The following is a 14,335-nucleotide window of genomic DNA, read 5'->3' on the forward strand; positions in this document are numbered from 1 at the left end:
AACCTTTCAGGTCCCTCGCCCCCTGCCCGTACCTGAACTTCTGGTAGGACTGGGAAAGGTACTCATTAATGATGCTTAAGTGGGCATTATCTCCCAGAAACATCTTATTGGAAGCTGCATGCTGGAGCATCTTTGCAATGGAGCCAAGATTGCGGCGCTGGTCTGTGGTAAGCTGGCCCCCTGCCGACAGGTCAATGATGTCAAACGCGTCGGGAGCAACAATGGCCGGATTCATGTATCGATAGTAAAGCAAGTTACCAAAAATCTGGAAACAGACGAAAAAGAAAGATGGGTGCTAAAAGCCACTCCACCACGTCAGCCACAGATGATTCTGCTAGCAAAGAAAACCAGAAAACTCAGTCCTGTGAGGAAAAAACGACCACTAGACATAGAGACACACATGCACACATGCACACGGCCTTTCTCTGAAGGCCTGAGCCTAAAATGACCAGATCCCTTGCTTGGATGCAGGGGGAAAAAAAGAAAACGAGAACAGAACTGAAAATCACTACAATGAAAGAACAGATTCAGAAGGTAAAAATGATAGACTTGAAGTCTGTCATTGAGCATTTTAGGGCATCCTTCAGTCACATATCACAGCAGCACGTAAGGCTGCTGTCACCCACGTGCACTTTTCACTTTCACGTAGGTGGGCTTTCGTTCTAGGCAGCTAACATGGTTCAAATAAATCCTTAAACATGACCTAATTAGCGTAGTGTAATCTGTCCAACCCCCATCGTCCTCATGCTGCAGACTTGAAAGGTGGACAAGTTCATGCCTCTGAAATTAAAGTCACTGAACACACATCTCTGCCACAGAAGAATTCAAGGACAGTCACAGCATTTCCCCTAGAATGTCATTCAGAAAAAAATAAAATTAATTCACCTGAACAGAAAGTCTAGAATCGAGGCCTCACTGTAGGAAAGCACAGAACTAGGAGAGAGAAGAAAAAAGCGTTCAGATTAAAAAAATAAAATAAAATAAAAAATTGGAAGGAGCATAAGCAAGTAAGAGAGTTACCAGCAACAGCCTTAGTGGAAAAATTGCGCTCGCGCCCATTCACCTGGCCACCAGCAGAGGGAGCAATTCTTCAGCGAAAAGATAGGACTCAGAAATTGATCTCGACACGAAAAATCTACCTCTATCAGTTTGATGTCTGTGTGCCATTCAAACTCTGTAGGAACTTAGAGAGGTGTTATTTACTCATCACAATCACTTTCAAAAGCTCACAATCAGCTACTGCCAGAATCTACGCTTAGGCACTTACTAAAGGTCAAAGGTCAGGCCTAGCTTTAGAACTTTTTCCTCAAAGGACTACTCGACGGATAAGACTGCCCACTTCCGGGTTCTTACCTTCAGCAGCTCATCCTCACCAGCATCGGGGAACTTCTCATGCAGCGAGTCCTTCAGCACTTTGGCAATGAAGCGCATCCCGTAGCTGTGGGATGGACAAGACTTGTAAGTAGGGCTGGGGGGCGGGGCAGAGGGCACTGATGCTGGGCCCGGTCTGGATCACAAGTAACTGACGGCACTCACGGAATTTTGTCCACAGAGCTGACGATGGCGGAGAGGAACTTGTCTGTCACAGCCCTCATGTTCCTGATGGAGTTGTCTAGCCGTGTCCTGACCTCTTCATGAGCCAGAGCCTGCTCTGGGGTCACATCATAGGGGAGTTTGCTGGGAAAGCAGAAATCACCCCAACTATGTTAGACCAACAGCCAGGGACTGCCTGAGGCAGGACCACATTCACAGACAGAAAGACCCAGAGACATGAGGCAACTTGCTCATTCTCAGGGAGCTCGTGAATGGTGCGGCCAGAACCTGAACTCAGATTTTCAACTGTGAATTGCGTGTCTTGAATTATGTGCCAGGCACTACGATAGGCACTTGGGATAAGAGGTATATGAGACATGACAGCTTCTCGAGTCTCTTACCATCTGGTGGCAGAGACACACAAACAAGTATTTATTTACAAACATATCGTGCTATAAATAAAAAGTGGACAAGTGCTATAGGGCCACAGAGAAGGAACTTCAACTCAGACTACAGGAATCGAGGAAGGCTTCTAGAAGGAAGGGCCATCTGAACTCAGGAAATAGGGAGAAGACGAGTCTTCTAGGAAGGAAGATCAAATGCAAAGGAAGAAGAGGGAGGAGAAATAAGGGTAGAAAAGTAAACAGGGGCTGGGTCATGGAGGGCCCTGTGTATAATGCTAAGAAGTCTGGGCTTCCCTAGAAGCCAGGGAAAGCCATTCAAAGACAGGAGACCTGAATTTTGAGGAAAACTGCTCTGGCCCAACCTAAGGAACGAATTCAAAATGAACACTCACAGATGAAATAAGACAGAACAGTGACACAGCCAGATCCAGAAGTGATGAGGGCACAAATTAGGATGAAGCAGAGGGGACCACGGGGACAGATCTGAGCCATATTAAAGAGACACAATCAATGTGACTTGGTGACCCTCTGGGTACTGGTGAGGGAGGTGACAGCTACATATAGGAGCTGAAGCCAAACAAGCAGACAAGGTCATTCAAGGAGAGGGCAATGAATCAGAAGGAAGTGGCAAGAGAATAGCAGACGTGCTAAAACACGACCTCAGCTCCATGAGGAGACAAGGAGGGAGCAGAAAGTCAAAAGTGACAGGTGAGGTCATGTTCTGGTACTTTCAGTGAGGTCAAAAGGTAGTGATGATCGTCTTGGATTATGTGGGTGGCCTAATCCAATCACAGGTGTCCTAACAAGAGAGAGGCAGAGGGACAGCTGGCACACACACAGGAGGAGGCAATGTGATCACGAAGGCAGAGGTCAGTGAATGCCACAGCCACCAGAAGCAGGAAGACGCAAGGAACGAATTTCCCACTAGAGCCTCTGGGGGGAGCACGGTCCCGTGGACGCCTCGATTTTAGCCCACTGATACGGACTTCGGATTTCTGGCCTCCAGAACTGTAAGAGAATCCATTTCTGTTGTTTTGAGCCACTAAGTTTGTGGTAATTTGTTACAGGAAACTATCACAAGCCACAGGGTACAACTACATTTGTCATATTGTGGCTCAATTACAAACACAGGTAGCCTATGAACACAATTCAGCAAAAATCAACAAAAGCATTCTGTGAGAAACAATCGGCTGTCTGGCATTTACAATAAAAAGTACTGTATATTTCATTATTTGTAAGTTGTGTGCTACACATCTTTTATGTCAGTAAAATTTATAACTTTACATGGAGGTGACATTTTTTTAAAAGTAGTATATGCGCAAAAGGAATGAAAGTGCTAGACACAATGGTTGTAGTCAGAATAGCACATTTCTACGATTTAGAGGTAAACATCCTCAAGAAGCAACAAGGCCCCAGCTCGCTCTGTCCGGTGGCCGAAGCTCAAGGATCGAAGACGCCTACATGCAGTACAGGTTCCCCTCAGACATTATACCTCCCAGTTATTGGTGTTTTAAAAAAAAAGTGTTGAAATCAATTTCCATTTTGTGAAAAACAAAATAAGACACCAGTTTCTGACAGGCACCAACAGAAAAAAAATCCTGAAATACCTAGTGGAATTTTGACCTACAAATGACCGATTCATGGACCATCAGAGGAAATACCTTAGTACCTCCGAGCCAGTATCCACGGGGCTGTCATGAAGGGATGCCCTGGGCCGCAGGCGAAAGTTCCCAGGCAAGCACTCAGCTGGCTGACGACATTCCAGGATGTGGGCACCCAGTTCAACATAACAATGGATGTTTCATGACACCCAGCAATGATCTGACTCCTGGTGGCAGACTTATGCATCACGGAGGACCAAATCAGATGCCAAATAATTCCTGACAGGGGATAAGCCCTTTCCAGGAGTACAGAGGGGAGGTAAATGCTCTGTCTGCACCCAGGGCACACCTCCCAGGTGCCCAGGTACCTGGGAAGTAGAATGCTGCAAAGCCACGCTGTCCAAAGTAAGGGCCAGTGCCAGTCTACGAATCAGTCCAAGGTGGAAGGAGAAGCCTGAGCTAGAATGTAATCAACACACTGATTCCTTCATGGAATAAAAACCACGTCAGCTCAACCACACAGTGTGCTTAGCGGTATAGACCGTTTTCAGTTACTGGCCCACAGGCCACACTGAGTAGCCATGGTATGGAGAGCTCCTCCTCTTAAGCTCCAGAGAACCTCATGCATGATCTGCTTCTACTCCAGAACAAGACGACGACCACTACAGACTAAGCTGCTCTCACATCCATTCCTCACCCCTCCCATCCTCACCCAAGCTGGATAAAACCAGAAACATGCTGGCTTCCTGAACTCTATTTCCCCAGCATTACCCATGTTGTATTGACACACTTGCTTTCGATGTGTTAGTGCTGGTGGTTAAACGCCGGCCTGGCACAGGAGATGCACAAATGTCCTGAATGGCTAATTTAGTTGGTCCAACTGTCAGTGTTCCAGGCAGCTCACTGTTCACCACATCATCTCCTCCTCTTCCCTTTAACGGGATAATGAGCGCACGCAGGTCTGTACGCATCTTCCCAGCCAACCACATCTCTAGTTACGCCAGTGTCCGGTCAGCTCCCAGACTCTCCCAGGCTCCCTCCACCGCACAGCGTGGATAGGAACGCTCTGCATTTGCTCTTAGCGGGGCTGGCCCCTTATTCTCCTTCACGTCTCCGCGAAGCGAAATGTCACCTCCTCGGACAGCTGCGCCCTCACGGCCCTCACCACCATCTAAGTCAGCTCCCTCTTAGAGTTTCCACTACAGTCCCCTACACAAAGATTCAAAAAACTTTCCTCAATTTGGAACTCTCTTTTTATTTTTATGTACCTGTTTATTGTCTCTCCCACCCAGTACCTGTGAGTAGAGGGCAGGCAGCATGTCTGTTTCTTTCATTATTGTATGTTTCATTCATGACTGTTATAATTGTATGTGTACCTAACACAGTGCCTGGCACATAGTAAGTACTCAGTAAATATTTGCTAAATAAGTGAACACATTACTGGTCAACAATCTACAGAAGAGGTATCTAAGGTATCTAAGGAAAAACTATTTGAACTATTAGTTTGTAAATCAAAGGTTAACTGCTTAAAAAAAAAAGGAGAAAGAGAAAAATAAAAACACAACAGAAAAAGGTGTTATCGTTACCATACCTTGCCTCTCCTGTTTGGGACTCCATCTGATTAACCCACGATTTGTAAATGTCCACGGGGTCAGTTTTGATGTTGAGAGATTTGTCATCCATGATCTCCTTCACGACTGGGGCCAAGATCTGCCTCAGGGCATTCTGGCCCCGGGCACCACGGTTGAAACTTACAACCATCTTAATAACTGTAGGATTTCCTGTCACAATCTCTTGAATCTGGTCTACTTTTGACCTATAAAATATCAGATACAAACTCAAGTTAAACTAATCACAGAATCCATGAGGTTAAAAAGCCATCCTTCCTACTTAACGATCCCATCTCTGGAAACAGAAATAGCTGGACGGAAACGGTACTTGCTCTTTCTCTAGAAACACTTCCCAACACTCGTCTGAACACAGGCCCTTTCTGTTGCTGCAAACTCAATCATGGGAGCACGGTCAGGTCCTTCATTAGATAAAAACATGGACCCTTGATGCTTGGATCAGATTCTTAAAAATTATGTTTTAATATAGAAATGTTCCTAAAATTAATTTAGTGAATCTCTTATTCCATCACCTCCCCAGAAGCAGCAACACTTTCTATTAGTGATTTAACAAGCGGGTGCTTCCCTCGAGTGTTTCACAAAAATCACAGCATTAACTGTGAGCAAAACAAGGTACAGGCAGCCTGAATCTCCCGCTCCGAGCATGTGTGACAGGGGAGGGCCCCGGCCCCGCAGAAGCTGTCGTACTTGATCTCCTCCTGGAGCGCGGTCTTAAAGAGCCGCAGGAGCAGGTACTCCTCTCGCTGGTTGGACGCATAGTTGTAGAGGGTGAAGATCACAGAGTCCATGAACTTGGTGGACTTGTTCTGGGGCATTTGAAAAATCAGCTTGGCCAGATAGGTGGGGTTGGTCTGAAAAGAAAACCAAGGGATACGTAATTTCGAGATAACATAAAGGCTGGCAAAATAGTGAAGGTTTCTTCAACTTGAAGGATTAGAATGTATGTAAGTAAAGAAACAAAATATAAGAAAGAAAAATGAGACAGCCCCCTCTGCTCACCCCTCAGAGAAAATCACAGCTCCTTCTGTAGAGATCTTACGGGGAAGGTTTTCTTGCGGAAAGTCAATTAGCTAAATTTCACAATACCAGTTCCAGGAGCTACTCACTTGCAGTAAATAAAACAAGTGTTGATAAGCTTCCAGCTTCTCCCTCTTCTCCTTGCTCAGAGCTTTGAGACCGCCCTTCTGTTTATTTAGCATCATCATATCAGATAACTGTTCCTTATTTTTTTTGGTAAGTTTTTTACTGTGGGAAACCACATCCTGCAAACAAAACAAACACATAAATCAAAACGCTTTCAAAGACGAAACTCGGCACGGTGGAAAGGTCTTTTATCGCCTCGAAACTTGCATTAAGTTTTACTGTACTGGCAGAGACCCATTAAATATGTTAGAACCACTACACTGTGTCTTATTTTCAGTACACCAACCAAATATATTCCTACGTCCATCTTCCTGTAAAGAACCTGAACCATAAAAATGTCCACTGACTCAGGAAATCAACTCCTAGGAATCTATCCGAAAAACAGAGTCCAACTTACAATAAAAGCTACATAAAGACTGAGACTTAACTGCAGTGTTCTTTGTAATAATCAAAACTTGTCAAATAGTTGGGGGGGAAAAAGGTAAATCATGGTGTATCTTCTAATGAAGTATAATGCTGTGACTAAAAATAACCCTTATGACTACTTATGATATGGAAAGCATCCTATCCTCTAACAGTAAGTAAAAATGTAGGATACAAAATGATTGTGAAGTGGTGGAATTACGGGATGGTTTTTATCGTCTTTTCTCTATTTAAAATGTTGCTATTCAATTACAGTATTTTATTTCTTCTATAACTTTTTAAAACTGTATGGCATTAGCTGAGAAGGAAGCCAGCCTCCACCCTCCCCACGAGTCAGCGACAGGGAGACAGGGACCCAAGCAGGGGCCCCGAGGCCCCGGCTGGCACGGAACCATACCTGCAGCGTAATTTTATTTTTCACTAGCAATCCAATTTTGATATCCATGAGATTGAGGTCATTCTCCAGCTGTTGGTTGGAACGAATGAGGGTAATGACCTCTTCCCGCATCTTCATAAGATCCAACTCCTCCTGAAAATCCTGGTCACTTTGGTCGAGCAGGTGGACGAATTTCCGGACCACGATCATTGGAGGATCCTCGGCGTTGACTGACAGGAAGAAAGCACACATCAGACAGAGAACAGAGTTACCAAGGAAAGTTCTAAGTCTCAGGAAACGTCAGCACTGTCTTGAAGAAACAGCTCTACGTTCACACGGATGTTTATTTTGGAGCTGTGCAGACAACCACCAGCTAGTCTTCTCCGTCATGCTACTGTATTGCTACGTGGTGACAAAGGCTAACATGGCAAGCAATGGGACATGGAACCACAGGTTGGCATAGGGGCTTAAATCCCAAGCAGCACTACCCTACCCCCCAAGCCTTGCCTGCAGGAAAGCAAAGAGATCCGCGGAGAAAACCCAGAACCTGACGGCCTCAACTCTTCTCTGCTGAGCCAGTTACTCACTGAGAGTCTTGTAGTCATCACGAGCTTTGTTTGCCCGAATAAAAGCCTGGATTTTGACAATGTCATTTATCTAAGGAACAAAGAAGAAAATCCCATTAGTCATCTGCCCACCAAAAACACAGCAAATCTGATTCTGCTGGCCCTCATTATGCAAGGGCACTTACATGGTCTCGGAAATACTGCAGGCGATCTCTGTAGCGCTTTCGAGCTTGATGCATCCTCGCCAGGGACTGAAGCTGTGGGGAAAGGACGCTGGAAATCACAAACGTCCTTCACCCCAACACACGCCCTACTTGCACCCCCAGCCGAGAGACCACATCTGGGCTGCCATACCTTTACAACCTCATCTTTATGGGAGCGCAGGTACGCCAAACGATCTTGGTATGCCTTCTTCTGCTTGTATCCTCTCCACTGCGACTGAAACCATCAAATATTACAGTTGACACGTTATTTCTCAATGATCAGAGGAAGTTAAAAAAAATCTCCCCTCGGTATATTATCTGAGTGCAATTCATGACAAAGCTTTGAGTGACAGACAGGGATGCGAGCCGGGGTTGTCCCACCACAAGGTAGGCACAATGGCTACTTTCCACTTCCCTGATGTTAGTGACACATCACAACTTTTCAAGTGCTTCCTCAGAGATTCTCTTATCGGCTCCTTACAAAGAATCAGGTGAGGAATAAAATTAATTAGTATCCCCACTTACAGATGAGGGAACGAACAGAGAGGTTCACCACTACCTGGCAGTGGTGGAGCCTTAACTCGTAACTCAAAATTCTTTCTGTGACACTGTGCTACCTTGTCATTGAAGCAAACCACAGCTGTTTCACTCAATATTCAAAACTGACACAGAAGAACAGCCCTAGAAGACAATAAGGTGCCCAAGAACGGCAGTGGGCTGACAACTCACCACCAGACAGTGTAGTAAGTGCAGTCTGATTAGTGGCAGTAAAGAAGTACTTGTCAGAGGGAGGACGAGACTAAGCAGTCAGAAGGAAAAAAGATACTCAGACATCTCAGCATAAGAGCTGACTGTTTATTAGCCCTGCTGTAGACGCCCACCTGCTGTCTGCGTAAAAGGCTCTGAAATACCTGAATGCAGGTGATGGCAGGAAGTTGTTTCTTCAGGAAGTTCATCCTGGATCGGAATTCCTGTCGGACCAAGTATCCCCGACAGCAAGCCTGCAGCTTAGTGATCAAGCCTTCATTGGCCAGCCAAAGCTGCTCTCGGTTATACGCAGCAGTCACCCCAGAAATGGAGCTCTGAAAAAAAAGCATGTGGTCACATTGGAAGACATACTTAGGTAAGAAGAGAGACAAATTTTAATGCAGTATCATCCACAGCACTCAAACTAACCCTCACTGCCTTCACAGTTTCTACTAGATCTTTAGCTGAGGAACGGAATGATTTCAGGTCTATTTTTCAGGGCCAGGTTGTTTTCACAGCCCCAACATGTCGGGGGGGGGGGGGGGAAGCTTGATCTTTTACTCATATATATGCACTCAGCTACCCAACACCGACTGTGCCAGGAACCGTGCCTGGGTCATTACAAGAAGACAGAGTGACAAGTGCCAACACAGAGCCGGGTACCAAGTCCCAGAAGCCCCTAGAATGCCCCAGTGCAGGACACTACAGGGGAATGACCAGACCACATTTGGAAGCGCAGGTTATATTCTCATATAGGACAGTTTGGAGTTTGTGAAATAGTCAAAGAGGTTGAGTACGTAAATTGGGAGAGAAAAACAGTAGTCACATTTAATGAGGGGTCCGAGAAATTTTTCCTTTTCCTTTTCTGCTTCATCCAAGTTTTCTTTCATAAGCACACAATTTATCTGACTTAATTCTACAATCCTAATGTTTTTCTAATTTAGGCCTTAGTCACTCTACCACACTAGAAAAAAAATTACTCCAAAATAGTTCCTTTCATAACTTTTAGTCTAGGGCTTCTGACCACATGCACGTTCCTCCTAAGTAATATTAGCTCTAAAACACTTTCTCTCTGCTTCTTCTTACGGGAAGAAATGTGACCTACCTGGATCTCCTCCCGAGAAAGCTGCACAGAATTTTGCACAAAGCCTGGGGGTTCATCCCATCCTCCTTTTTGAGTCTCCAGATTGTGGTAATAATAATATCCACCTTTCACCCAGTGTTTCACCCATTTGCTGTTATTATCTCCTAGCAGAAAATAGAGGAAAAATAAAGGGACCCAGATCCACATTCCCCACAGTCATGTGTGTGACACTACAGGATGAGCCCGCTCAGGTTTAACAATCTACATAAAGACCATTCCCCAAAACTGTTCCTTGGACCTGTAAGAGTAAAGGGGATCCTAAGTCCCTCTTAAATGAGGGCTCTGTGATGTCTCATTTAGTTCCCTCACATCTACATTATCAAAAGAAAATGCCTATACAGTCCAATTGTGGAATTAACTCTGACTAGCTTTATTCCTTCCAAAACCAACATCTAAGACCCTAGGTGTCAGAAAACTATTTTCTAATACAAGATCTGCAACCATTCAGCCTCTCTAGTTAGTTAAAAAAGGCCATGAATAGGGATGAAAAGTCTGATCTTTAGTCCCTTCTTTTTTGCAAATAAACTACTTTTATCTTTCTACAGGCTTAGATACTACAGGACCTACTGACACCCTGTAAAAGATGAACAGTCAAATATTTTGATCCTTCCCACAGTCTCAGAAAATTGACCTTTTTAAACATACCTGCTGACAAGGGGGGGGGGGGGAAATTAATATTTTCAAAAATAGGGATATTATCTCCTTGGGGTCTTTAAAATAAGCCTAAATACTGTCCTTCTACATGAAAGTATCTTTCCGAACAGCTTGTCCCTTTCCTCTACATGGGTCCCTCATATATTCAAGCTCTTAGCTTTAGAGCACGTATTTATTTCCCTATAACTTACCTCCTGCCAGCCTTTTCTTTTTGGCTTCAGCAAGGTCACTCTGGTACGTTTCACCACACTCAGGGATGACTCCATACAAGCCGACGTCAGGGGAACGAAGGGCACTCAGTGTTTTGACAACATTACCACTCGCCACGGCCTCATTAATGGCAAAGATCCCTAAGGCAACTACAGTGGAAAAGAACTGTTACTGAAATAGAAAATAGCTAAATTCATACACTACTTCATCTAACTGTACCTTCTGGCAAACTGTTCCCCCTATAACTCTTCATTTTGGCCAAGCTGAGCTATGAGCACTGAGCTATGGAGCACCCCACCCTCCACTAAAATAGAAATGAAACAGCTGATACGTACACCTCTGTGCTTCTTGGGTGTCTTTATTGGACTGCCAGATTGCACCCTGAATTTCATCCAACCATAACACAGCTGACTCATCCTGGGTTTCCTGTACACCACAAGAAGCAAAACAATATTAGAGCCATGAAATCAGGGCACATGTGATGAAGGGGGCTTCTGAGACTCGATTAAATATACAAGAAAAAGTTTCAAACACATGAGACACACAGAACAGTCAACTGGAAGAAGCCAGGAATACAAGAACTGGTGACAGGTTACAAGAGAAACACCTTAGATGAAGTGGTGGGTACATGAAGATGAACTCAAGTGACGCAGCAGCTAGCAGAGGAGAAAGGACTAACGTGGGAAGGAACCCAAGGGAATGTGAGGACATTTCTGACTGATCATTAGCTGGCCACTGGCTAACCAAGCAGAGCCTTCAGTGGATACACATGATGAAGAATACAGACTTAACAACAGTACAAGTCACTAAACAGACAATGACAATAGCAAACAAGGACAACAAACCCTGAGGAGAGACTACAATCTGATTGCCAGAGTTGCCCTGTTCTTTTATTAACATGGCCAATTTTCAACAAAAAAATTACAAGACATGCAAAGAAACAAGAAAGCGTGGTCCAAATAGGGGGAAAAAAACGCAGAAAATAGAAATTGTCCCAATTGAACTTAGTAGACTTACATCAGCTATATTAAATGTGTTCAAAGAACTAAAGGAAACCATGTCTAAAGAACTAAAGGAAGGTGTAAAAACAATGTCTCACCAAATACAGAATTATCAATAAAGAAACAGAAATTATTTTTTAAAAAAGAAGAATCAAATGAAATTTTGGAGTTGGAAAGTACAATAACTGAAATGAAAATTCCTAGAGGGACTCTGCAGATTTTAGCAAACAGAAGAATGCATCAGTGAACTTGAAGATAAGTCAACTGAAATTATGCACCCTGAGGAGCAGTAAGAAAATGGAATGAAGAAAAATGAACAAGCCTCAAAGACCTGTGGACACCATCAATATCAATATATACAGACAACATGGTGAAGAAAGAGGCAGAAAGAATATGTGAAGACAAAATAGTCATGGGGATGTGAAATACAGTATGGGGAATATAATCAATAACGTAAAGATTACGTAGGGTGTCAGATGGGTACTGAACTTATTGGGGGGATCACCTCATAGATTATATAAATGCCTAACCACTGCACTGTACACCTGAAACTAATGTAAAATAATATTGGATGTCAACTATAAATACAGAGAGAGAGAGAGAGAGAGACACACACACACAAAGGATGTAAAGCATAGGGAATATAGTCAGTAGTATTGTAATAGCTCTTATGATGTCACAGGGGTAGTAGACTTGGGGGGGTTATCACTTTGTGAGGGGTATAAATGTCTAATCATTACGTTGTTTTGTACATCTGAAACTAATATAAAAAAAATTCTACCCCAAATTGAGATCATTTGATGATGCAACAGAAATAAATAAAAACTCAAGTTCAGAAACAGAAAAAAAGAAAAAGAAACTGAAGAAAATCTGAAGAGACCTATAATAAAATAGAGATGGAGTTAGTAATCAAAACGTATCCTACCAAAAAAAAAAAAAACACCAAAAACGCAGGACCATATGGCTTCACTGGTGAATTCTATCAAATGTTTAAATCAACAATTAACACCAATCCTTTACAAACTCTTCTAAAACACAAAAGAGGAAGGAACACTTCTCAATTCATTCTATGAGGCCAGTATTGCCCTGATACCAAACCAGATACAAAGGTATCACAAGAAAACTACAGACAAAAATTTAAATTAAGATCTTCTGCTTGCTAAATTTGGAACTCAGATGATTATTTTTAAAACCATTCCCAAGATGGCTTAGAGGAACTTAGAAGTCTTAAAAAAGACAACTCCATCTAATGTGCAGTCCACCCAGCTGGGCCTGGCAGTGTTAATCAAATTTCTAACTCCCCACTTCCTACACATTTGATGAACTCTGAAAAGTATTCCACAGCAAAGGAAATGCTTCAAACTGTAGTCACATCCTCTAAAAGTTTAACTCCCACAACCCACGCAAAAGGAGCAGTTAGGCTCAGAGCATGAGTGAGAGCAGGTACAAGTTATACCCTCAGTCCACTTTCCCTTTTTAGACATGGAATCCGGCCTAGATTATTCTAGTAAAGCCCACCCCTCTGTCAGATAGAAGACTCTGCCAGGGCTTATATGGCAGCAAAAACTAACACCACCACCACAAGCCTACAGACAATCACTGCAGCCAGGCGCCCCATCTCCTGTTAGAGATTCTGAATTGCCAGAAATTAGAGTATAAAGCTCAGGAATCTGTATTTTTTAAATGACTTTTCAAGTGTTCTAATGATCAGCCTAGTTTGGGAAGTTCAGGTCCAAATGATCCCAAACTGGCATCTGAGACAGAGACCTCCACTGATAGCTTCCCTACAGCCAACAGCTTCTCACCTGAGTAAATAAAATCAGTCGATCCTTTTGTCATAGTTTCCAGGCTGCAGGATAGGAGTTGTGATTCAACCCTCACCACAGGATCAACTGACATTCTGCAGAGTAATGTGCCTCTTAAATGAAACCTGGTACTTGCTATGCTTACATGATCACGACATGGTAATGTCAACTATTCTCATGACACTGGAATCAAAGGAGATCTATCAACATTATAATATTACCCACAACTCCTCTGTCCCAACCCACACTTTATAGAGCTCACATGGCTGTACAAAAGCCCCAATAAGACAAAAGCCTTGGTCTGTTTTCCTTCCTTTCCCAGAAAGAATCTGACCCCCAGAATTAAGAATTTCTTTCACCTTTGGATTGCTACGAGAACCTCACTGTAGGGATCTTCTAAGTCAGGAAAGAAAGCCGTGCTCCTCCCTATCTGATTGTTGTTAGTTAGGAAGACCCTAAAAGGAGGCCAATCACGATTAGAAACCCAGAAGCATCTACGCGTTAATCACAGGCCTAGTATGTGAGGGCCTACTCAGATACACAAGGTAACTTCCACCTCAGCAACAGCCTGGAAAGAGGTACAAAGCTTGGCCGTGCCCTCAGCAAACTAGCTGAGAGGTAAGACCAACTTTTTTTTAAGACCAACCTTTTAAAACATGGGTTTGTGTTACAGTGGCTTTGGAAAACTTTTATGTTCATAGCAGCATTATTCCAATAGCCATAAAGTGGAAACAACCCGTGTCCATCAACTCATAAATGGAATATTCCATATTCCACACAATGGAATATTATTATTCAACAAAAAGAAATGAAGTACTAACACATGCAACAACTTGGACAAACCAAGCTAAGTGACAGAAGCCAGTCACAAAGGCCCATATGTGGTATGATTCCATT

The 14,335-nt window shown here is 43.5% G+C and overlaps 1 protein-coding gene across 1 annotated transcript in view; it reads right to left on the reverse strand.

Moving 5' to 3' along the window:
* Positions 1-14,335, reverse strand: part of IQGAP1 (IQ motif containing GTPase activating protein 1) — an 82,946-nt gene that overhangs the window by 15,097 nt on the left and 53,514 nt on the right. The window contains exons 16-29 of the mRNA XM_019716106.2: positions 10,968-11,058; positions 10,614-10,781; positions 9,730-9,872; positions 8,789-8,959; positions 8,029-8,112; positions 7,860-7,931; positions 7,696-7,765; positions 7,130-7,338; positions 6,273-6,428; positions 5,854-6,017; positions 5,130-5,354; positions 1,537-1,677; positions 1,354-1,438; positions 33-265 (exon numbers count right to left, since the gene is read on the reverse strand). Coding sequence (XP_019571665.1) covers positions 33-265; positions 1,354-1,438; positions 1,537-1,677; positions 5,130-5,354; positions 5,854-6,017; positions 6,273-6,428; positions 7,130-7,338; positions 7,696-7,765; positions 7,860-7,931; positions 8,029-8,112; positions 8,789-8,959; positions 9,730-9,872; positions 10,614-10,781; positions 10,968-11,058 — 2,012 coding nt within the window. The remainder of the gene's footprint in view (positions 1-32; positions 266-1,353; positions 1,439-1,536; positions 1,678-5,129; positions 5,355-5,853; positions 6,018-6,272; positions 6,429-7,129; positions 7,339-7,695; positions 7,766-7,859; positions 7,932-8,028; positions 8,113-8,788; positions 8,960-9,729; positions 9,873-10,613; positions 10,782-10,967; positions 11,059-14,335) is intronic.

Source organism: Rhinolophus sinicus, linkage group LG13 (assembly GCF_036562045.2).
Source record: "Rhinolophus sinicus isolate RSC01 linkage group LG13, ASM3656204v1, whole genome shotgun sequence".
In the NCBI taxonomy this organism is placed as follows: domain Eukaryota; kingdom Metazoa; phylum Chordata; class Mammalia; order Chiroptera; family Rhinolophidae; genus Rhinolophus; species Rhinolophus sinicus.